The 23572-nt window shown below is 36.3% G+C and overlaps 1 protein-coding gene across 1 annotated transcript in view; it reads left to right on the forward strand.

The window, feature by feature from the left end:
• DOK6 (docking protein 6) overlaps positions 1 to 23572 on the forward strand; it is a 435938-nt gene that overhangs the window by 344204 nt on the left and 68162 nt on the right. The window contains exon 7 of the mRNA XM_030925729.1: positions 1689 to 1806. Within this exon, the coding sequence (XP_030781589.1) occupies positions 1689 to 1806 (118 nt within the window). The remainder of the gene's footprint in view (positions 1 to 1688; positions 1807 to 23572) is intronic.

A 23572-nucleotide genomic window follows, 5' to 3' on the forward strand; every position in this document is an offset into this window, starting at 1 on the left:
TTTTTTCCAGTGTGCACGTGAACCCCTTAGTCTGAGCCACCCTACATTCATTCATTTCCTTTACTGCACATGTGTTAAGGGACAGATTTTTTTTTTTTTTTTTAAACACCGTGGGCATGTTTAGACAAGTCCCCTGTGTACAATGACCTGGGTGTGTCTGAGGTTCTCCGGGGACACTTTCTTATCTGCCTAGGCATTTGGCTGTCTCCTGCCATTGTTATTGTTACCAAACCACCCAAAAGATTCTGAAAGCACTGCTCTATAACCCAAAAGCTTGTCTCCTTAGAACCCCACCCCTATAAACACCAACCACAGGATGTGGATGTGGATAGTTCACCTGTTTATGTAATAAGCAGGAAAACTTTGAAGTCTACCAAATTTTGAAAAACAAAGAATGGCTGCAAAGTTACCATTTGGAGCCATCTTTAAAAAAAGATACCTCAACAGTGCCAGACTTTTAAATAGACTGAGTATGGCACTTTTGTGACAAGACGTAGCAGCTCCAGAAATGTCTTACCACTAAGTAAAATGAAATATGTGCAAGCTCTTTAATTCCACTTTCTATTAAAATGTAAGAACCTCTTAATTTTCTGTGGCCTTGAACGACCTGTTGTGTCATATCAGGTACTTTCCTGATAGCATCTTCTATGAAGGGTGGCGAGAGTCAAATCCAATGCTGGATGTAGAAGTATGTGATTCATCCAAGCATCAAGGGCTGGGCACGAAGTGTGCAGGAGCACCGTGGAAGGTACACACCACAGTAGCAGAAAGGCACTCAAAGCTTAGATTTGACAGATCATCTTTGCAACTCTGTTTTGCCAGGAGTCAGGCATCCAAGAGAAAATGAGATTTTGTTCATTAGAGGATTACTCATTGTCTGTCAAAGGTAAACAATTTCCTCAGGTTGGGTCCGAGACATGTGTGCGAAGGCTAAATAAAACCATTTCTGCATGTTACTTGAAATTTCTTGTGCATTAACAAAGCTATTTCTTGAAAACGCAATGTAAACTTTTCTTTGAACTAATCACGTGGCTGAGTACGTGATCTTGTGTGAATCTTCTCAGCTATCCTTAAAATGTTTCGAATAAACATGCCACAATTTTGTCAGTGTTTCTCAGAGAATACCTTTTTAGTATGTACAAGATTCTATCACAGGAGCAAGGAATAAAGGTCTATTTGAGAAAATACCCATTGTATAAGGTTGGGAGGACATGTAAGGAAAAATTTTTAGATTGAAATGGGTAAAAAATAACAGGTATTCTGTAAACCTTTCATGGGTCTCTGCTTCTGAAGAGGCTGGCACCTTTGAGTTATTTTACAACTCTAAATTGTAGAAAGCCGAGAGTAATACAAATAATTCTTGTCCATAGAAATTTAAGTAACTGTGTTGGGCGGAGTGACTACAATTGATCATGCCCTGAGTGTTTACCAGCATTCCCCCATTGCTACAAGTCATTGGAATCATTCGTACCATCTTAGTGTTCTCTTAATGAGTTAGATTGAATTGTTTACAAGTATTCCTTTCACATTTTTGAGTATTTTTTACTTTAAAAGTTATCCTTACACAGGGGACCGTGTAGGTATCTACAGCAGATTCTATCATCTGCCACTCATTTAACCCTGAACATTTAAAAGAGCAGATTTCAGTTTTAAACAAGGCCTAACACACATTTTCTTTTCTCTTTTAGCTTCAGACAAGCTTGACTGAACCAATGACATTATCCAAATCAGTATCTCTTCCTCGCAGCGCGTACTGGCATCACATCACTCGTCAGAACAGCGTTGGTGAGATCTACAGTTTGCAAGGCAAGTCACCTTAAAGTAGGAAAGCAGCGCCTCCATTAGCTTCCTCCAGGTGGACTGACTCATGCAAATTGCTTTGTATTTGCATTGCTTGCTTTTCCTCCCATTCCCCTTTATCAGCTGTCACTGGCCGCAGTGGGAGCCGAGATTTACAGTGGCTTTTAAAAAGCTATCGTTTCCTACACTCATGGTAAAAAAAAATTCCAAAGATTACTGTAATGGCTAAGGACCCAATTTGGCACAAGAACTTGACTAAAACATTATACCGAGCACATTATCAAAAGCTAAAAGCTAACGTGGAGGTCTGTTTCATGCTGTGTTTTATGAAGGATCTTTTTTCGCATCTTTTTCCTTGAAAGGATTCAATATCAGTTCAGGAGGCTGGCTTCAGGCTTTAAGGCTCTGCCATGAACTGGTACATAAACCTACCCATGAAAGTCTTAAAGTTTAGTCAAAGCCTCAATATAGAAACCATTTGGAGAGGATGCAGGGTAGAAGGGGCCACATGTAGATACTTTGCCTTTGTAGTTTTTCTAATGATAAATGCTCAATTAACTAGCATAGAATAGCTTGCCAGATGAATCAAATTAATAGCTAGCAGATTTCTGACAGCAGCAGACAACCCAGCTTCGGCAGTTGTCTTCCCGTTCCTTCCCTTTTGTTTTAAACTGAATCTTACCCTTCAAATAAAATATTTAACTACAAGCAACTAACAGCTGGCCAACACTGGAGGAAGCAAGAAACTAAGAAAATAAGGCTGAAACCCACACAGCCGAGAGCGTTTACTCATCCAATAAACATTTATTGAGCACCATAGGCTTGAATATAATAAGCATCCAATAAATATCTGGGGAAAAGAATGACCAATTATGACCCTCTGGTAGTTAGACATTCAGACTTTTCACACGTTAGCTTTTGCTCACTATTAACAATGCTGTAAGTTTTGACAAAAAAATTTGTTGCAAACAAACTGAAGTAATGTCTTCTTATAGGAATATTTGCTTGCCAGGGTTTCCGAACTAGACTAACGGAGTTCGATTATGGACATTAATAGTTAAATATGTGCTCTACAAGGCAAAGCAGTTGGAATGATTTTAGTCACTTACTGAAGGCAATTACATGTTATATTTTAAAGGGACTCTTATGGGCCAACTTGACTGCCTGTATTTAACAGTATCTTCGTTATTTGTGAGAAAATATTTAATAGAATAAGGATTAGAGGGATGAGAAAAGCCGATGAGTGGGGACTGGTTTGGCAATTTCAAGAATAAGACAAGCGTCTCCTGCTTTTCCCTCTTCAGATGCCAGCAGCCACACACTCAAATTGCCTGAGTCATGATCATGCAAAATTAACCTTGCCCATTTCTGTGATGAAAAATTCGAAAATATGCTTGTAATAAGGTTTTTAAACATACGCGTAAATATTGATATTCGCTTGAAAACTAAGATGTCTAAATGAAAAAACTATCAAATTTCTAAGCAAAAAGTGAGATTAATGCTCTTAATACAAAAAAACATGGAAATAGGTCAGAAGTAGTGTAATGGATAACTCTAGTTTGCCAAGGGGTTTGGCCTATAATTCCAGAAAATAAACTATTGCTTTCATAGTAGTAGGAAGAAAACGTTTTCTGAAGACAGAGCTAAGATTTAGACTGATACACAATTTCTGCAATAATTTCTTATGCATCCGATAAAAAATTAGAATGCACTGAAATATCCTAAAACATTGCCAGAGACTTCTTGAAGATGTTGATTTACATATAGCATAGACGTAATAAATACTTTTATCTCACTGATATTAACTTTCAAAGTCAAGGGCTTGACATGCCTTTTCAGTTAGTTTAATCTCAATATTTCATGCTTCTCTGGTTGGTTGGTGGCGATTGTAGTTTTTACAGAATATGCATTGACTAAAGTCAAATGTTTATAAAATATATTCAACGGAAGTTACATTTCACTACACTGTGGGTTTACTTTCTGTACTGTGTGCTTCTCAGAATACATTTTACCACCCTGTATACCTCTCCCTGTTATATAAAAATTTAAGTATCCAGATAAGGGGATAGGCGATTGACAGTAGGCAGGCACATAATAGAGATGGATAAAAAGTTGCTATACTTTGATAATGGTCATTTTATTCTTCCTTCGTTCTGTTGTAATAGTCAAAACAGAGAGCAAGGAGAGCCTCAACGTTTTTGTTTTTGTTTTTTTCTTTTGGCTAGGTGCTAATCCCTAATAGAATCAGGGCAGAATAAAACTACTGAAAATAGGGAAGAAATTAAAAAGAGAAATTCAGAACCTCAGTACCCTTCCATAAACATGTACGTTTTTCACAAAACTACATTTAAAAATCTAGTTATCCACCGAGTATGGTGGCTTATCCCTGTAATCCCAGCACTTTGAAAGTTTTACTTTTCTTTCCCAGAACAGAAGTAAGAGTTGATTAAAAAGCTTTAGAACAGCAAGGAAAAGGAAGGAAAAGAAAAGTTCACCTTGGAAGAGAGCAAAGCAGGCGCCTCCAGAGAGCAAGTGCGCAGCTTGACCTCGTGACTTCGGGTTTTATACGTTGGTGTACTTCCGGGATCTTGCATTACTTCTCCCTACTCCTGAAATCTTATTGGAAGCTGCTGATCAATTTCAGGTGTTTTCTATCTAGTAAGAGCCTGCCTTTCCCTGATGCTGGCTGTGACCAATTGTTACTCCTGAAATCTTACTGGGAAACTGCTGATCAGTTTCAGGTGTTTTCTGTCCATTAAGACCGTGCCTTTCCCTGGTGCCGACTGTGATCAATTATTACTCCTCCTGAAATCTTATTGGAAGCTGCTGATCAGTTTCAAGTGTTTTCTGTCTATTAAGAGCGTGCTTTTCCCTGGTGCCGACTGTGATCAATTATTACTCCTCCTGAAATCGTACTGGGAAACTGCTGATCAGTTTCAGGTGTTTTCTGTCCATTAAGAGCGTGCCTTTCCCTGGTGCCGACTGTGATCAATTGTTACTCCTCCTGAAATCTTATTGGAAGCTGCTGATCAGTTTCAGGTGTTTTCTATCCATTAAGAACGTGCCTTTCCCTTGTGCCGGCTGTGATCAATTGTTACTCCTCCTGAAATCGTACTGGGAAACTGCTGATCAGTTTCAGGTGTTTTCTATCTATTACGAGCGTGCCTTTCCCTGGTGCCGGCTGTGATCAATTGTTACTCCTCCTGAAATCTTATTGGGAAGCTGCTGATCAGTTTCAGGTGTTTTCTATCCATTAAGAGCGTGTCTTTCCCTGGGGCCGGCTGTGACCAATTATTACTTTAGCAAAACAGTTAACAACTACCTGACCATCAGCTGATTGTTGCCTAACACTCCTGGTATATGTTGGGAGGGGGGCTTCTCTCTCTTGCCCTGTTCATACATGACTAGCTACCTGCTGTAACATTACTCACGTCAAGAGTCCCAAACCTCAAATCTTTGGGGCAAAATGGATGAAGGTCTGTAACTTCTTCCTGCTGACAGAGGGGTGGTCGTGGTTCGGTGGATCTTGGCTCATTGCTACCCGGCAGGGCTGAGTTGGCTGCATCAGTTGGTGAAAGTGGTATCCAGCCAGATTCAAGGGCAGGATTTCACCACTGTCTTGTCCCACCGATGGGCAGTGCAGAGGTCCCCTCTAGAAGGGTGACTCTTGAATATTGAGAGGATGCTTTTCCTCACTAAGGATTGTCTGGAGCCCAATGGCCACTAGGAAGGTATCAGTCATGTGGACCAAATATGTTAGCAGTGGCAGATATCTGAGTTACCCAAGTTACCGATGGCGAATCCATATGGGTCCACAGCAGCCTCAGTTCTTGCCTCCTCAGAAGAAAGAATTCTACTGAGGGGCATAAGGCAGAAGGAGAGACCTAGGCAAGTTTCAGAGCAGAAGTGAGCATTTATTAAAAAGCTTTAGAACAGAAAAGAGAAGGAGAGGGGGAGGGGGAGAGGGTTCAACTTGGTAGAGGGCCAAGCCCGCAATTTGGCAGAATGATTGCTTGAACCCAGGAGTTTGAGACTAGTCTTGGCAATATAGTGAGGCTCCATCTCTGAATGAGTGAATGAATGAATGAATGAATATTGCAGGGTATGATGGCACACGCCTGTAGTCCTAGCTACTCTAGAGGCTAAGATGGGAGGGTCACTGAGCCTGGGAAGTTGAGGCTGCAGTGAGCCATGATCACACCACTGCACTGTAGCCTGGGCTAAACAGCAAGACCCTGTGTTAAAAAATAATTTTTTAAAAATCTAGTTATTTTGAATCTCGCTTTTTCAGCTGTGCTCCTTAAAGTGTCATTACCTCTTCTTTACAAAAAGGACAATATCGTCAGCCAACTGTCATCACTGATTTTACCAAATCAAATTAAAAGTCTGGCAAGATGGGAATGTATCATTGTCAAGTAAACCACAGGTAGGACTGAGGTATGAAAATATATCTTTAGAATTTTCAAATATGTTTTAGGTGAAGCTGGGATCAATATGAATTAAATTTAGCAGACCTCATTCAGAAAACAAAAGTGGGAAATTTTCATATATTTAAAGTTTAAGAGATTAAGATTCATTAATAAGCAACCCATGTACTCAATTTTTTTAAAAAGCATGACGTAAAAACAAATTCATTCTATAGTAGGACTTACCTATAACTTCAGTTGCCTGTCAGCCTCAAAGCTTTGACTTAGCTCAGTTTTGCTGTATTCATTTCTCTCATTCATTGCTAGATACACACTTGAAGACTGACGTATCCTGACGGAGATCCTGCATCTACCTTCATTTTTGGAGAATAAGAATCTCCAATACAATCTGCCTAATCTTTCCAGGCTACTCCCAGAAGGGTGCTCTGAAAGAATAAGTTAATGTGATTTCCCCATTGTATTCTAGTAGTCTGGAATCAGAAGAATGAAAAAGGGAATAATTAGCTTCTAACAAGCACATGTTGTTCTAAGTACTTGGCAGCAAACTGTTTAAAAATCTCTGTCCCTAAGTGGTTTGCAGCAGGTCGAGTTATGCCACCTCTTCTTGCAGAAGTGGTAAACAGACATTCCTTTTCTTTTTTGCCAGATTATCATAAGGATGGTTGATTTGTATTAGAAAGTGATTTTTTTATTTATACTTCTCTAACTTCCTCTGTACTTATGAAAAAATGTTTGTATCGTGCTCATACTAGAGACGTTGTCTCTAGACTTAGGGAAACCTAAACCATAAAGGGATGAACATGATTTTAAACTCTCAACTCAGAAGTAAATACATACTATTTGTTTTAATATTCATACAGTTGTATTTCCAAGGCATTGGGAAATGTAGTAGGAAATGTTTTGAAAGCCCCAAGGAACACTCATTAAAAAAAGAGAAAAGAAACAGAGAGGTTGAAGAGGGGGGCACAGGAAGGAGTAAAAAGAAAGAAAAAGAAAAAAAAAAAAAAAAACAAGGAAATCAGATTACTGAGTTTACTTACTTTAGGGCTCACACCTTGACTTTTAATCACCATTAGACATATTTAGATGACAGCCTATATAGCAGGGTTTTTAAGTCAGGATTTGTGAAGATGACAAAAGCATTTATTGAAAATGACAAATCAAACCAGTAAAAGCCATTGACAGTACCAGGTGTACTGCAGGCACTCAGTAAATCCTATTGAATTCTAAAATGAATTAGCAATGCATTATAAAGCATACATGGAGATATGCGACATCAGGACCACATCCTCCACCATAAGGGTAGACCTGAGAAAAATTCTCTTGAATATAAAGGAATCGTGTCTAGTCCCACATGTGAGCCCCAGGCCCTTCTTACACAAGGTGAGGTCTTTGTTGGCATTTCTGCTTTTTGCTTTAGGATCATTTTGACTGAGCACAAATACTTGCTACTAGTAGTCTTTATTTTCATGAACACAGGAAGGACTGTGAAATGCTATAGATCTGCCCCTTTAACATGATGGCTCAAAATCTGTCTCTCTACACTTGCTCCTTTCCCTCGCATTAGTTCATCTTCTTCTTCTATAAACTAATGGTGAGAACGAGGGTCAAGAATATGATCTGAACACAGTGCCCAGTGAGCAGGTTTATGGGACTGCATGTGATGACTGAACTTTTTCTGATGTATGATGATATGGTCTGGCTGTGTCTCCACCCAAATCTCATCTTGAATTGTAATCTAAATTGTAATACCCACATGTTGGGGGAGGGACCTCATGGGAGGTCCTAAGGTAATGGAGGCAGTTCCCCTATGCTGTTCTTGTGAGAGTGAGTTCTCATGAGATCTGATGGTTTTATAAGGGGCTTTTTCCCCTTCACGCTCCAATTCTCCCTCCTGCCACCAGGTGAAGAAAGACATGATTGCTTCCCCTTCCGCCGTGATTGTAAGTTTCCTGAGGCCTTCCCAGCCATGCAGAACTGTGAGCCAATTAAACCTCTTTTCTTTATAAATTACTCAGTTTCGGGTATTTCGTAATAGCAGCATGAGAACGGACTAATACATATGATAATCCCTTATTTTCACACAAAATAATGTGGAATATACTTTGACTCCTCTTTTAAAAAACAACTTGAACAACTACACTCTTTGAATCAAGAATAATTGGATATACCATTTGTAAAGGTGGTAGCTTTAGGAGTTCTCCTTTCAGTAACACTGATTAATATCCAAAAGCCAGCTTTGCCCCTACATATCCGTAATTAAGCTACAGACCACCAATGTCAGCACGGAAGCATACCTAATCACCAGAAGGCATTTGACACTCACGGAAAGGGTGTCTGTGGCTTCAATTTCTCAGAAGGACAGGATGGAAATAGGCAATTAGAATTAGAGATAACCTTCAGAAAATGGTAAATAGAGTCCTGCCATAGATTAAGGAGGTAAATCAAAGATTTTGTTTCCTCTTTGCTCAGCAATGACCTTCTGTCCTTCTCTACTGTCCATTCAAACTGCATTATATGTAAATTGCTTCTGTTGAGATTTTCTATTTTGTATTTCAAGTTACAAAGCTAATAAAAAGCCTCTGGTAGCTAGTTTTTAAAAATACAGAAATTTGCAACAGAAGTAAAAAGAAGCCTGGTAGCCATTTGGCAACAGCCCTTAAAACAGGAGCCACTTTCTAGAAGAAACACTTCTGTCCATTAAACCTTATTTATAAACATTTATTGCATGCCCATACCTTAAGAAAGGTAAGTCAAAGGCAGGAAATGTCTCCCTGGATGTCAGTTTTTAGAGATAAATAAATCAGTTATTCCCTAAAGCAGACATAGTAAAAAATGCATGAAATATCCCCACTGTGAAATGTTCCTCACATCCTGCAGTCTTAATCACCTCCTTTTCCATGCTCCCAGAGACATTTGTGTCTAACTTTATTATATGAATGTGTTTGTTTATAAACCTACTTATTCCACTGGATCGTGAGGCAGTAATTTTGTGAAAGATTTTATCAAACAAATTTTGGGGCTCAATTATCTTGAAGATGTTACCCATAGAGATTAAAATCTTGAATTTTGGAGTCAAATAGACCTGAGTTTGAATATTAACTTTACCATTACTGACTGACGTGATTTTTGGGCAATTTACTCAACCTTTTTAAGCTTATTCCTTGATCTCTAAAAGAAGATAGTATTATCTCTCATCTCATTAAATGAGATCATCAACATAAGATGTCAACATTCAATAATTATTAACTATTATTAATATATTAAAGTACAGTTGACCCTTGAACAACATGGGGGTTGAGGTGCCTACCCCACCCCTGCACAGCTAAAACCAGTGTATACCATAGCAAAGACATGAAATCAACCTAGGTGCCCATCAACAGTGGATTGGATAAAGAAATTGTGGTACATATACACAATGGAATACTACACAGCCATCAAAAAGAGTGAAGTCAGGTCCTTTGTAGCAACATGGATACAGCCAGAGGCCATTAGCCTAAGCAAATTGAACAGAAAACCAAATACCGCATGTTCTCACTCATAAGTGGGAGCTAAACATGGGTTACACATGGACACAAGTATGGCCATAGTAGACACTGAAGGAGGAGGAGGGCAAGGGTTGGAAATTAACTATTGGGTACTGTGTTCACCACCTGGGTGACGAGATCAGTCGTAACCATAACCTCAGCATCATGCAATATACCCAGCTAACAACCCTGCACATGTACCCACTGAATCTAATAAAAAAAAGTCGAAATTATTTATTTAAAAAAATCAATGTACAACTTTTGACACCCCCAAACTTAACTAATAGTCTGCTGTTGACCAGAAACCTTTCTGATAATATAATTAATCAATTAATGCACATTTTGTTTTACACGTATTACATACTGTATTCTTACAATAAAGTAACCTAGAGAAAAGAAAATGTTATTAAGAAAATCATAAAGAGGAGAATATATATTTACTATTCATTAAGTGGAGGTGGATCATTAAATTAAGTAGGTTGAGGAGGAGGAAGAAGAGGAGAGGCTGGTCTTCTTGTCTCAGGAGTGGCAGAGATGGAAGAAAATCCACATATAAATGGACCCGTGCAGTCCATACTGTGTTGTTTAAGAGTTCGCTGTAAACCAAACTCTCACTATGAAGTTTCTTTTTCTGGCAGAGGCAGATAAGCTATCCTACTCCTATTTATTCCAGTGTTGACTTGGAAATATTATTACAGAGTTCTTACTGTGCTTGGGGAAATTTGTTTGGTTCTAAGGACTATAAAAATCTAGCTTTAGGCCAGGCATGGTGGCTAACTCCTGTACTTCCCACATTTTGGGAGGCTGAGGCAGGCAGATCACTTGAGGCCAGGAGTTCAAGACCAGCCTGGCCAACATGGCAAAACCCCGTCTCTACTAAAAATACCAAAAAAAATTAGCCAGGCATGGTGGCTTACACCTGTAATTCCAGCTACTCAGGAGGCTGAGGCACAAGAATAGTTTGAACCCAGGAGGCAGATGTTGAAGTGAGCCATGATTGCACCACTGCACTCCAGCCTGGGTGACAGAGCAAGAAAGTCTATCTCAAAAGAAAAAAAAAATCTAGCTTTAATAAATGGTTTCTAGTTTTTAAGGTTTTAGAAAAACTAAACCTAAGCTTAACTCTCACTCTAAGTTTTTAATACAAGGAAAAAAATTCAGTCTTAAGTCTTCATTTAAGTTTTTTCTTCTCATCAGTGAGTGTGAACAAGAATAGCACCTTAAACAGATAAAACACTTCTCCCATGCCTTATATGGCTCAGTCCAGGTAGCCTAAGGCAAACTAGAGCCTCTTTTTCCAACCCAAGGGTTGCAGAACTCATGGAAGGATTGTATTCAGCTCAGCCCAGTGCAGAGGAGATGCCCACACCCAAACATACTCATCCACACCCACCCTACTACTTACCCTCCCGCCCCAAATCAGTTCTTACTAACTAGCTTACCATAACTGCCTGGAAGCCTTTCAGAGACTTTTCTTCCTCCATGAGGCCCCAGCCTCTTTCCTAATGTGGACTAGCTTTCTCAAGCCAGTTAATACTACACCGATTCTCTCTTACGGTGCTTTCTACTGGCTGGACTAGAGGCTAGCAACAAGATTTACATTACTAATCAAATTATTCTGCATCACCCAAATTAAAATCCAAAGAGGATTCACAGTGCGAATACACCAAATCAGCCATTTAATCACTTTTTACCAGTTACGTACAAGTAATTACTAAATAAAAGAGTAAGAGTTTCCAGATGTTACATTGGATTAGTATAATCCACCAATGGTTTTATTAAAATGAATTGCTTCACTCTCTTTAATTCAAATTTGGTGGAAATTAAAATGTCTATTCAGTCTCTGTATTTTTCTCCATCAAGCTTCCCCTACTGAATTTTTTAAGTAAAAGAGGTAACATATTGAGTTCTATATTAATCAGATTTTGTGGGGAATAGATATTAAAGGCATGTCAAATAAATTCTACATATATATATTTGATTTTATTCAGAAGGGAGTAAACAGTACATAGTATTAGTTCAGGGAAATGTCCATACAACCAGATTAATTAATACAGACAAATGTTAATACAGACAGATTTTAACACATGGATGCTCAACTGTCTTTGTCATGTGTATGTATATACACACAAACACATATATACACAGAGAAAGAGAGGAGCATCTGGTTGACCATATATGGCTTGTCATATTACTCCCTCAAAAATGTATGTATTAGGCCAAGCTTCACAAATTATAAACTACAAAGAAGAACCTAGAGGGAAAAATGTTCAATTGCCTTTTTTCTCCTTGATCTCTATTTCTTGTTTGATTTTTCTTAATCTCATCTCTGTCTATGGCCCTTCAACTAAATGTTCTCCATCCCTAATTATAGGTTCAATACATGTATTTTGAAAAAGTTTTCCTTTATTTTCCTCTGCCTGCCAAGCAGAATACGGCAGAGACTTGATAATGATTGAAAGATAATAAAAGATAAGAAACATCAGGAAATTAACATCCTTAAAATTATACTTGCCAGAGAATAAACTGCAGAGTTGATGTTGATTTAAGCCTGAATATGTCCTTCACATCTAGCACAGTGGTGGGCAGGTGTGAAGTACCTCTTTGAAAGGTCTAGCACCTGTCAGCTCTCCAACAATTAATAGATGCTCATTGAAAATTTGTTGCTTCAAGCTTCAAACCACCCAATATTTTGAAACTCAGGAACATGGTTATATGTTTATGTAAGAGGAATTTATGCTAAGATTTGAAGCGTGTGTGTGTGTGTGTGTGTGTTCAATGCCTGTATTTAATTTAGGAAGAAGAATATAGTTTGGGAGTGCTGTTAGAAATTTTTGATTGCCATTGCTATATTATATTAGTTTGGTTGGGAGTTTAGAACTTTTGTGTTATTTTTGTTTTACTGTTCATAATACAAGAAAGAGAAGTTTGATATCAAACTCTCAGTGACATAGTATTTCTTTTACATATATGTTTAATGGTAAGCATTATCAATGTCTTTTACATATATGTAAAATGATTTTAGAACAATATTTCTTACTGACAATTACAACTCTAGGACAAAAACTGTACTTATTTTTTTATTCATCAGGAAAGTTCATTCTTCCAAATAAACATGGAAAGTTTCCTCTCTAGTGTAAAAGAAATGATAGAGCTGGAAATGATAGAACTGGAAATGATAGAGCCATAGACAATGGATATTCTTCAAATAGTTTCCTCTCTAGTGTATATTTGAAGAATATCCATTGTCTATGGCTCTATCATTTCCAGTTTAGGATTCTGTATGTGCTCAAAAAAGCTGTTGAATAAGAAACACCCTGTGCTTATATCTGTAACTCTGATAAACACCATCCTGATGAGTTGAAACTTTTCTTCGAGAATGATTTACCATTTATAAATTTCTTTTTAAAATATTTTTTAAATTGTCAAAACTTTTGATAGTATAATTTAGCATTGTTCTTACATTTACCAAAATCCCACATTTTGTGCAAAAACAACAACAAAAAAGCAAATTGTAGAGCATAATCAGTTTTACTGTCTGAGGCTGTCTCTACATTAATGTCCCAGCTTCTTTAGAGGCATGTCAAATAAACTGATGTATGTAAAATTTAAAATCCCAATAGTGAATTTCCTAATCTACTTATTTCCTGGATCTCAGCACTTGAATTCATCCTTCTGAAAGCAATGAGACACTAAGAGTCAGGTAGCCAGAGATCTCACCCCTGCTCAGAATTTAACAGCCATTCAATGTTCATTTAACTTTTCCAATCAGTAAATGGGTGGGAGTGAACCATTTACCTGATTTCAAACAGATTGCATGGTCTGAATAGCAAGAGAGGAGGCATAATATGTTTGAAAATTTTTATAGGAAGAAGGGTATTTTATTGAGCAATCTTCTATGAACAAGATACTATGCTAGGTGATATCCAAATATGATTTCATGTAAACCACACAAACCCCTGAAAGGGTAGATCGTTACGAGTGGAGTTTTTATAAATGGAGAGAGGTAGTGTCATTGTCAGCTGGGCTCATATTTACTGAGCTCTTGACAGTTTCATGATATTTAATCTTCCCAACAACTCTCCAAGGTAAGGGCTATTATTGTCCCCATTTTACAAATAAGAAAACCAAGGCACAGAAAGGTAAAATAACTTGCCAAACGACGAAGAGTGGGATTATCAATGCAGGCAGTCTTGATTTTCTAGCTAGATTGTCACTCAGATGGGAAAGTTACATAACTACCTTGAGGTAACAGAGTTTAAACAGAGAGAAGTGAAACGTGTATAATCTCTACCCTTCTGCCCAGGGACGTTCTCTTTGAAGTATAATCAGGGTTTACAAGAATGATTCTTCCGAAAAGCAGGCAACAGCTCTTCTCAAATGTGCTTTACATGAGACAACCCAGATGGAAGCCATCTAAGCAATTTGTGTAAAGTCCGTGGCGTCCAAAGATGACTTGTATACAGTTTGGGCACTGCTTTTAAAAATCACATATAACAGCCTTGCTCTTTTTGTGGAACAATTTAAAGCGAACCGTATATGTAAATTAATGGGTTTAACTCGTGAGAGTTGCCATTACTTTTCATTATTACTTTTCAAGCTTTTTAACTAAGCTTTATAGCACATTCAAATGTGTTCCTCCCTCATTTCAACTTCTTTAGAAGTGTCTTATTTTGGAGATTTCAGAATCACTTTTCCTGTTGCAAATCCCTTCCATTTCTTACACTTTCCACTCTCCTACATATTTCCTTTTCTTTCCTTTAGGCATTAATGCTTACATATGGAGCCTCCCTGTTGTTATTCTGTGTTGTTAGTTCATGTGACTTCCATAACAAAAGTGTAAATGTCTTCTTAGACAAGCTTTATTACCCTTAAACAATTTCTGTACTTTCCATTGAAAAGTAACTTTTTAAGTTAAGGCAGTATGATTTCTGAAAATCTGATGGAATTCCAAGGTATAAATACGTTAAATTTAAGTGAAATTAATGGTCAAATTTATCAATTTCAAAATAAATACAGCCTAGTTGAGAAATAGCCAGTTTCTTCAAGATGTGAAGAAATATGTGAATAAAAAGGTAAAAATCATCACTGCCATATATTAACATTTTTAAATATAAGTATAGATACACAGATAAAAGTATAGGTCAAGATAAAATTCATATATATATTTGTTGTATTTGTAAAATTAAGATCATACTACATATGCACTTACTTGCTATGTTTTTGTGTTCTGGTAGAATTGAAACAAAGTCTAAGTGGCAATTAAAGGCTGCATAATATTCTACTGCAAACTCTATTTAACCATTGCTCTGTTGTTTAGCACGCTGTACCTTATCCTTTGCTTTTTACTATTATAAACAATGTTGCAATAAGCACAGTGTATATAATCTTTGTTTACAATAACATTTCTAGGAGTGGAATTGATTTTTTTCAATCAAAATCTATGGGGCTGTGTCAGATCCTGGGGATGTATCTCATTTACAGAGCACAAAATCATCGTGGTCACCATCTCTATGTACATTACCATCTTATTTTTTAAAAAAGCATGTAGCTAACTACAGTAGATTTATTAATTTGTTCATTTATTTATCCATTTACCACCTGTGCATTGAATTGCTTTATGTGCTATTTCTAGATAGCTGGAGACAGAGAGATGAAGAAAAGAAACTAGGTATTTACCTACATGAAGGTAGATACCAAAAAAAATTAAGTCAAGAAAATAACATATAGGATAATTTCAGACCTTGATGAATGTTATAAAGGAAATATATCAAAATGATGGCAAAGATAAAGGAACACTTAGGAATAAATTTAATTAAGGAGATGAAAGACTGATACACTGAAAATATAGAACATTCTAGGCAACACACTGAGACCTCAGTAAAGAAAAAAAAAAAAAATGTTTTTTGGGGGAACACCTGTAGTCCCAGATACTCGGGAGGCTGAGGTGGGAGGATCACTTGAGCCCCAGAGTTCCAGACTACAGTGAGCTATGATTGTGCCATTGCAATCGAGTCTGGGTGACAGAATGAGACCCCATCTCTAAAAAAATAAAATAAAACAAATATTGAGGAAAGAAATTAAAATAGATACAAATAAGTGGAAAGACATCTTGTATTGACGAATTGAGTCAATATTGTTAAAATGCATGTACTACTCTAAAGGATCCATAGAGACAATGCAATTCCCAACAAAATCCCAAGGTATTTTTCATAGGAATAGGAACAATTCACAAATTCATGTGTCACCAGAAAAGACCTCAAATAGCCTCAACAATCTTGAGAAAGAACAGAGCTAGAAGGATCACACTCACTGATTTCAAAGTATATTACAAAGCTCCAATAATTAAAGCAATATGCCTAAAACAATAAAACATAAAGAGAGCCAGATAGATTAATGGAACATAATAGAGAGCCCAGAAACAAATCGCAACATTATAAAGCCAACTGATCTTCAGCAAGAGTGCCAAAAAGACACAATGGGAAAAGGATAGTCTCTCTCTGGGAAAACTGGATATCCACATGCAAAAGAATGAAATTGGACCCCTATCTTACACCATGCACAAAAACCAACTCAAAATGGTTTAAAGACAAAGCTTAAGGCCTGAAACCAACCATAAAACTCCTACAGGGATAAGCTTCAGGCAGTGATTCTGGCAATGGTTTCATGGATCTGACACCAGAAGCACAGACAACAAAAGCAAAAGTGGGTAAGTGGGATTTTATCAAACTAAAAATCAACTGCACAGTAAAGAAAACAATAAACAGAGGAAGCAGTCAACCTATGGAATGGAAGAAAATATTTGCAAACCATATATCTGATAGGGGATTAATTGCTAAAATATATAAGGAACTCCTACAACTCAATAGCAGAAAAAAAAAAAAACCCACACTAATAACTTAATTTTTAAAACAGCAAAGGACTTGAACAGACGTTTCTCCAAAGACATACAAATGGCTAATAAGTACATGAACAGATACTCAGCATCACTAATCAGCAGGGAAATGCAAATCAAAATCACAATGAGATATCCCTTCACACTTGTTAGGATGGCTAATTATCTAAAAATCAAAAAACAAAGTATTGGTGATGATGTGGAGAAATTGGAACTCTTGTACACCATTGATGGGAATGCAAAATGGTACAGCTGCCATGGAAAATAGTATGAAGATTCCCAAAACAATTAAAAATAGAACTACGTAAAATCCACAACTCCACCTATGTGTATTTATCAAAAAAAAAAAGAAAAAAGAAAAAAAAAGAAAGTAGGATCTCGAAGCTATATTAGCACTTTCATGTTCATTGCAGTGGTATTCACAATAGCCAAGCTAGGGAAACAAACGTTCGTTGATAGATTAATGAAGAAAGAAAATGTGGTATAAACATACAATTGAATATTATTCAACCTCAAAAAAGATAGAAATCCTGCCGTATGCTACCTCATGGATGAGCCTTGAGGACGTTATGCTAAGTAAAATATGCCATTCACAGAAGGACAAATATTACATAATTCAATTTATGTGGAGTATATGAAATAGTCAAATTCACAGAAGCAGAGAACAGAATGTGCTTGTCAGGGTCTGCGAGAGGGAGAAATGAGGAGTTGCTGTTGAACAGGTATAAAGTTTCACTTATGCAAGATGCACACATTTTACAGATCTGTCCTTAGTTAACAGTGCTGCATTGTATACTTAAAAATGTGTTAAGACTGCTGGTGGGAATGTAAACTAATACAACCACTACAGAAAACAGTCTGGAGACTCCTTAAAGAACTAAAAATAGAACTACCCTTTGGTCCAGCAATCCCACTACTGGGTACCTACGCAGAGGAAAAGAAGTCATTATACAAGAAATGATACTTGCACATGCACGTTTATAGCAGCACAATTTACAATTAAATGTGGAACCAACACAAATGCCCATCAATCAATGAGTGGATAAAGAAACTGTAATATATATGTATGTGTGTGTGTATATGTACACACACACACACAATGTAATACTACTCAGTCATAAAAAGGAATAAATTAATGGCATTTGCAGCAACCCAGATGAGATTGGAGATTTATTCTAAGTGAAGTAACTCAGGAATGGAAAACCAAACATCGTATGTTCTCACTCATAAGTGGGAGCTAAGGCATGAGGATGCAAAGGTATAAGAATGACACTTTGGTGGACTTTGGTGACTCGGGGAAAGGACGGGAAGGGGGTGAGGGATAAAGGACTACAAACTGGGTTCAGTGTATACTGCTCAGGTGATGGGTGCACCACAATCTCACAGATCACCACTAAATAACTTACTCATATAACCAAATACTAGTTCCCTGATAACCTATGGAAATAAAAATTTTTTTAAAAATGTGTTAAGAGGGTAGATCTCATGTTAGGTGTTCTTACCACAGTTAATTTAATGTTACAAACTGAATTGTGAAAGTGGTAACTTAGTCACAAGTGCAGAGAGAATGAACGAGTTATAGGAAAGGAGGAAATCATTCAGCATGCAACACAGAGAGATTAAAGAGGTGGAAAATATAAAATATTTTTAAACATACAGAATAGAATATGAATATTGAATACAGATTTAATAATCATTCCTAAAGGAGATGATACAGCAAATGGGGATGAGGTCAATATATAATAACTGGTAATTCTACAGACTAGACAAATGGTATGACTTGTCAAATTGAAGAAGTACATTGAGTTCCAGCATGAAAAAAATAAAAAGCAATTCATACTTTGAAACACGAGAGTAAAATTGCAATTTTACTCTCCAATTCTAAATGCAAAAGGAAATTTTAAAATCAGAGAGATAAGACAGATAATCTACAAAAGAACAGCAAACCAGATTGACATCAGATATCTCAATAGCAATGAGATAGAACAGGAAGTGATGAAATGGTGTCTCTAGTTGGCCAAGAATTTCATAACCATTCAAGAAATGAGGCCAGATGCAATAAAAGCCAGAAAATAATGAAAACCATCTTCAAATAACTAAAAACTCTTATCGCTGAAATATGTAAGAATAAAGACTAAATTGATTCATCTTTGTAAAATGATGAGTTTACCAAACAAAAATTCCCTAAAGAAAATAAATGATGTACTAATGGAAAATGAATTTGAACTCAGAAAGAAGGATTGGAGTAGAAGAAGTAAAGATACTGTTAAATGTGACCAAACCTAATATACATTAACTTTAATAACAGTAATAGTAATAAAGAATAAGTTTTAGATGTTTAAAAAAAAGGTAGAATTAAAATAGTTGATAGCAGTAACAAGAAATGGAAGGTAATAAACAAAAGTATGGATACTTTTATATTGTACATTTGATTTTACTTTTTGGTCAAGCGGGCACATTAAGTAAACTACTAAAAGATTATAAATACATCTAAACAAGTAAATAGGAGAAAAGGGGAAATTTAAAAATTAATGTAATTAGAAGTAGAGAAAATATAGAAAGAAAAAAGTAAATATTATAACGGACACTATAAAATAAGAGAGAGAAAATATAAATATGTAGACTCAAAAGAAACAAAAACGATGACATTCGTCTGTTATAAAAGAGAAGGAATAAAACCTTAGATTGAGTTTTAAAAGCCCAGCTTTGTGCTGTTTCTAACAGAAAACATCTAAAGTTTACAATACAGGAAAGTTGAAAGTAAACTGAAGGCAAGGCAAAACACAAAGTTTTGGGAAAAGAAGGTCATTACATTTTATCATTATAAAAAAAAGATTCATCAGCAAGAGGCAATATATCTGAACTCTTGATAAAATATTCCCTTGAGTATATTTTAAGATTGTACACATACATAAAAATGGACAGAATTATTAAGTGGAACCAATTGAAATTGCCATAATCATAGGTCAGTACTGTTAAATAACAACCATTTCATATGATTCAACCAAAAAAATTGAAAACATGACAATTATAATGAGACTTTTAAAAAGGTACGTTTTATAAATATTAGACTGCATGAAAAAAGTTTCTAAGGAAATAGAAATTAAACAGCATAAAACAAGCTTAAGCAAAAACAAAAATCAGAGAATACACATTGTTTTTAAACATTCTGGGAACATTAACAAAATTTGACAATATAAGATGCCGCAAACACATCTTAACATGTATAAAATAATCAAGAGCCTATAGAACATGGGCTCATGTTTTCAGATCATAATGCAATACAAATAAAAACCAATAATTAAAAGCCGAAAAGCCTATACTTTTTAAATTTAAGAACACATCTATAAGATCTTTAATAAAAGACAACACAGTAAGGGAACTTATTAAATATGGGAACTACAAGATAATGAAAACACTACATCAAAATTTATGAGATGTGGCTAAGTTGGTAGAGAAAATTTTATAGACTTCACTACACATATTTAGAAGAAAATAGGGATGGAAAATTAATAAGTTAAGCACTCAACCATGTAGGTTAGATGAGGATGATACAAAAATAGGATAAAATCAACTAATGTCACAAACATCAATCCTAAAGACATCATCACAACCTAATTGTATATAGTCCAGAAGGTAAGGCTACTTTAACAATAAAATATTAATAAATGGTTTTATATTAGGAAATGGAAGCTAAAATTATGAGATGATCCATACAGGTACAGAAAAATATTTGATAAAATTCAGTATTCATCAAGAGGTATCAATATATTCTAAAGAAATGTAGGCATGTGAAATCTATATTAGACATGACATCAGTTTCCTTCACTTCTACTTTAATTATCATAGTTCTTTAAAAAGACAGGATAAAAAAGTAAAACTAACTTCTTCAAAGCCTTGACATACTATCACTTACATATCAATTTTTTTGTCAACACATTTTCCTTAAGATAATTATTTTCATTAATATTAAGAAAAATGTCTTACTGCATTAATGGAGATTTTCTTTAAATAAATTATTCTTAAAGTTTCAGATTTATTTAATAGAAATAAAATTTTGATGAATTATATCAGAGGTATGATATTCTCAAGTCCTATTATTTATGCTAAAAACATCCTTTGGCTTTATACATAAAGTGCTTAGCAAAGCACTTTGTCTCTTCCACTTGTAACTCCATAACAATGTTCCTGACCTCACCACCAACCTCTCTTTTATCCAGGCCTGCAAAATGACAGCCATCTTTAGTGTTTTTTTTACCCCAACAATTGACTCGGTTGTCAATACACATTAACGGACCATCACAAAGGACTACCCAGTTTGGCCAGAGAATTCTGAGATGAAATATTTAATTCAAAATGACCTTCTACCCAATCTCCCACCTCTTCCGTCTCATCAACCCCTACACTTCAGAACAAGTATTAGGTCTAGATAGGACTGTCCCCTTCATTGAAAAAAAAAAAAAAAGCATAAAGGATTCAGCATGATATCTGTTTGCAGATGATAAAGATATTTTAAAAGAGAAAATCAACAAAGGGAAAAATGAAGAAGAAACAAAATTTCAAAAATATTTCTCTATACATTCAGGAAATCATGAAAATCGGCACTCCGATTTAACAGGTTGAAAGAGTTGCAAGAAATCCAAAAACAGGTAAGACAATGGAAAGGACATAAAGCAGACAAAGCGCTCATCAAAGTAAATTGAAAATAATGATAAATGCTTCACACAAATAAAACAATTTTTATAAGCACTTAGAAATCCAGTAATTGTAGCTGAAAAGAGACTATAGTAACTTCAGAAAATAATAGGCATTAATAAAGTAACAAAGAAATTCAGTCAGAGAGAGGGAAAACATATGGGTTTGTGCACAAATCAAATAAAGGAATTGAACATGTAGGTTTTCCTGAAATAGAGAATGAATATAAGATGTATATAGAATTCTTTCCTGAAATAAAGGAAGACCTATGGCTTAACTCAGGTCCTCTGAGAAGCAGATGCCGAGATGGGTTGAGATGCATGAGAGTTAGCCACTTAGGGGGTCACCAGATATTTGAGGAAAGTATGAAATAAAAAACAGAGGCCATAGCAAATAAATTGCATAAAAAGGAACCTGGAAGAGACCGAGGCAGTGCAGAAAGCAGAATAAAACCATGCACACAAGCAAGCTTACAAACAAGGCAATAAACAATTCACTCAGAAGTTAACTCAGATGTTTGAGAAAAACAGACATGAAACCACTGTAAACTACATGGCTGGCTTATAAATAAAAATTGGATTGGTGATACTAATGCAAACACTAAATACTGCTTTTAAAATGTACTTATTCTGAGGATGAAAGGAAGGAAAGTGTGTATGAGGAAGGAAGGGAGTGGTTCAGACCACTAAATCTTCATATTCCATAGTAGGAAGAAAATCTGTAATACCTAAAACTCAAAACTCAGCTTTTAAAACCATTTTTATTTAATAATCTGAAGGTCAATATCTGAAGAGATAGCCTAAAGGATTGTGACTGCTGACTTCTGAAAATATAGCAGAGTACTGCCGTTGTTAGTATGTTTGCCTTGTTTGCTTTTAGACATGGAACTTCAAACTCCAGCCTCCTAGTGAGTGGAATGGGGATGGAAGGAGCAGAGTGGTTAGAATTTTACTGGCTCACTTCTGCTCTATTTGAATCTTTTACAAAAATCGGGTTATCGTTTGCAATTTAAAAAACAATTTTAATATACAAATACAAAAAAGAAAGCATTAGATGCTTATTGCCATCAAGATAATTTCTAGATTTTTCTTGATATTTATGGTGCTTCATATTCTGACCTCATCTGCATGATGTTGAAAGGGCTTTTTCCAGCACTGTCTTCCTCAATAAATCTGTTGCCCAGGACTTATCTGTCCCAAATGGTCATGTACTTTCCCATTTTTACCCTCATTTTATACCATTGCTTTCACTCAATGCCTTTTTCACAATCCCTACTTGTGATGTGGCTAAACGTACTCAGAGGTCCAGATAACAGTGGATTAATATTACCCTACTCCAGATATGTCCCTGCACGCTCACTGGATTATCAAAGCAGAGACTATCTCCAATTCCCCAAGTACCTACTGAGCACAGTGTCCTACACAGCTTTATGGAGCACAGTCTACACAAACACACACACACAACGACAATATGTTTCTGGCAAGAAATGTCAGTGTTGTTATGCTTGCTATTTATTAAATTCTTGTAATTATGTTGTAATAGAAATTGTAAATAGAAAGAATATGTATCCCAAGTTACTACTCTTTTGATTTGTAAGGAAAAAATTAAAAAATATTGAGTGCTTAAAAGATAATTTAGCCATAACAATAGGAGAGTTCTCTCTGCCCCGTGTGTGTGTGTGTGTGTGTGTGTATGTGTGTGTGCACATGTGTATTTTTGTGTTCTTAATCTGCCACTGTATCATAGTCCATTTGACTTCATATGCAGGGGGCTTTTTTTTTTTAATTTATTTTTATTTATTTATTTATTTATTTATTTTTTGAGATGGAGTCTCACTCTGTTGCCCAGGCTGGAGTGCAGTGGCGCGATCTCGGCTCACTGCAAACTCCGCCACCCGGGTTCACGCCATTCTCCTGCCTCAGCCTCCCTAGAAGCTGGGACTACAGGCGCCCGCTACCACGCCCGGCTAATTTTTTTGTATTTTTAGTAGAGACGGGGTTTCATCGTGTTCGCCAGGATGGTCTCGATCTCCTGACCTCGCGATCCGCCCGCCTCGGCCTCCCAATGCTGGGATTACAGGCGTGAGCCACCGCGCCCAGCCTGCAGGGGGCTTTTAATTGGTTTTCTTGGCAAAAGATGCAACACCTCTGGTGCCCTTCAAACCTGGAATTATCCTTTTCTATACTGTGAATAAATTATATTTGCCATATTTTTCATGTTTTCACAGT

This window comes from Rhinopithecus roxellana, chromosome 21, assembly GCF_007565055.1.
Source record: "Rhinopithecus roxellana isolate Shanxi Qingling chromosome 21, ASM756505v1, whole genome shotgun sequence".
Lineage (NCBI taxonomy): Eukaryota > Metazoa > Chordata > Mammalia > Primates > Cercopithecidae > Rhinopithecus > Rhinopithecus roxellana.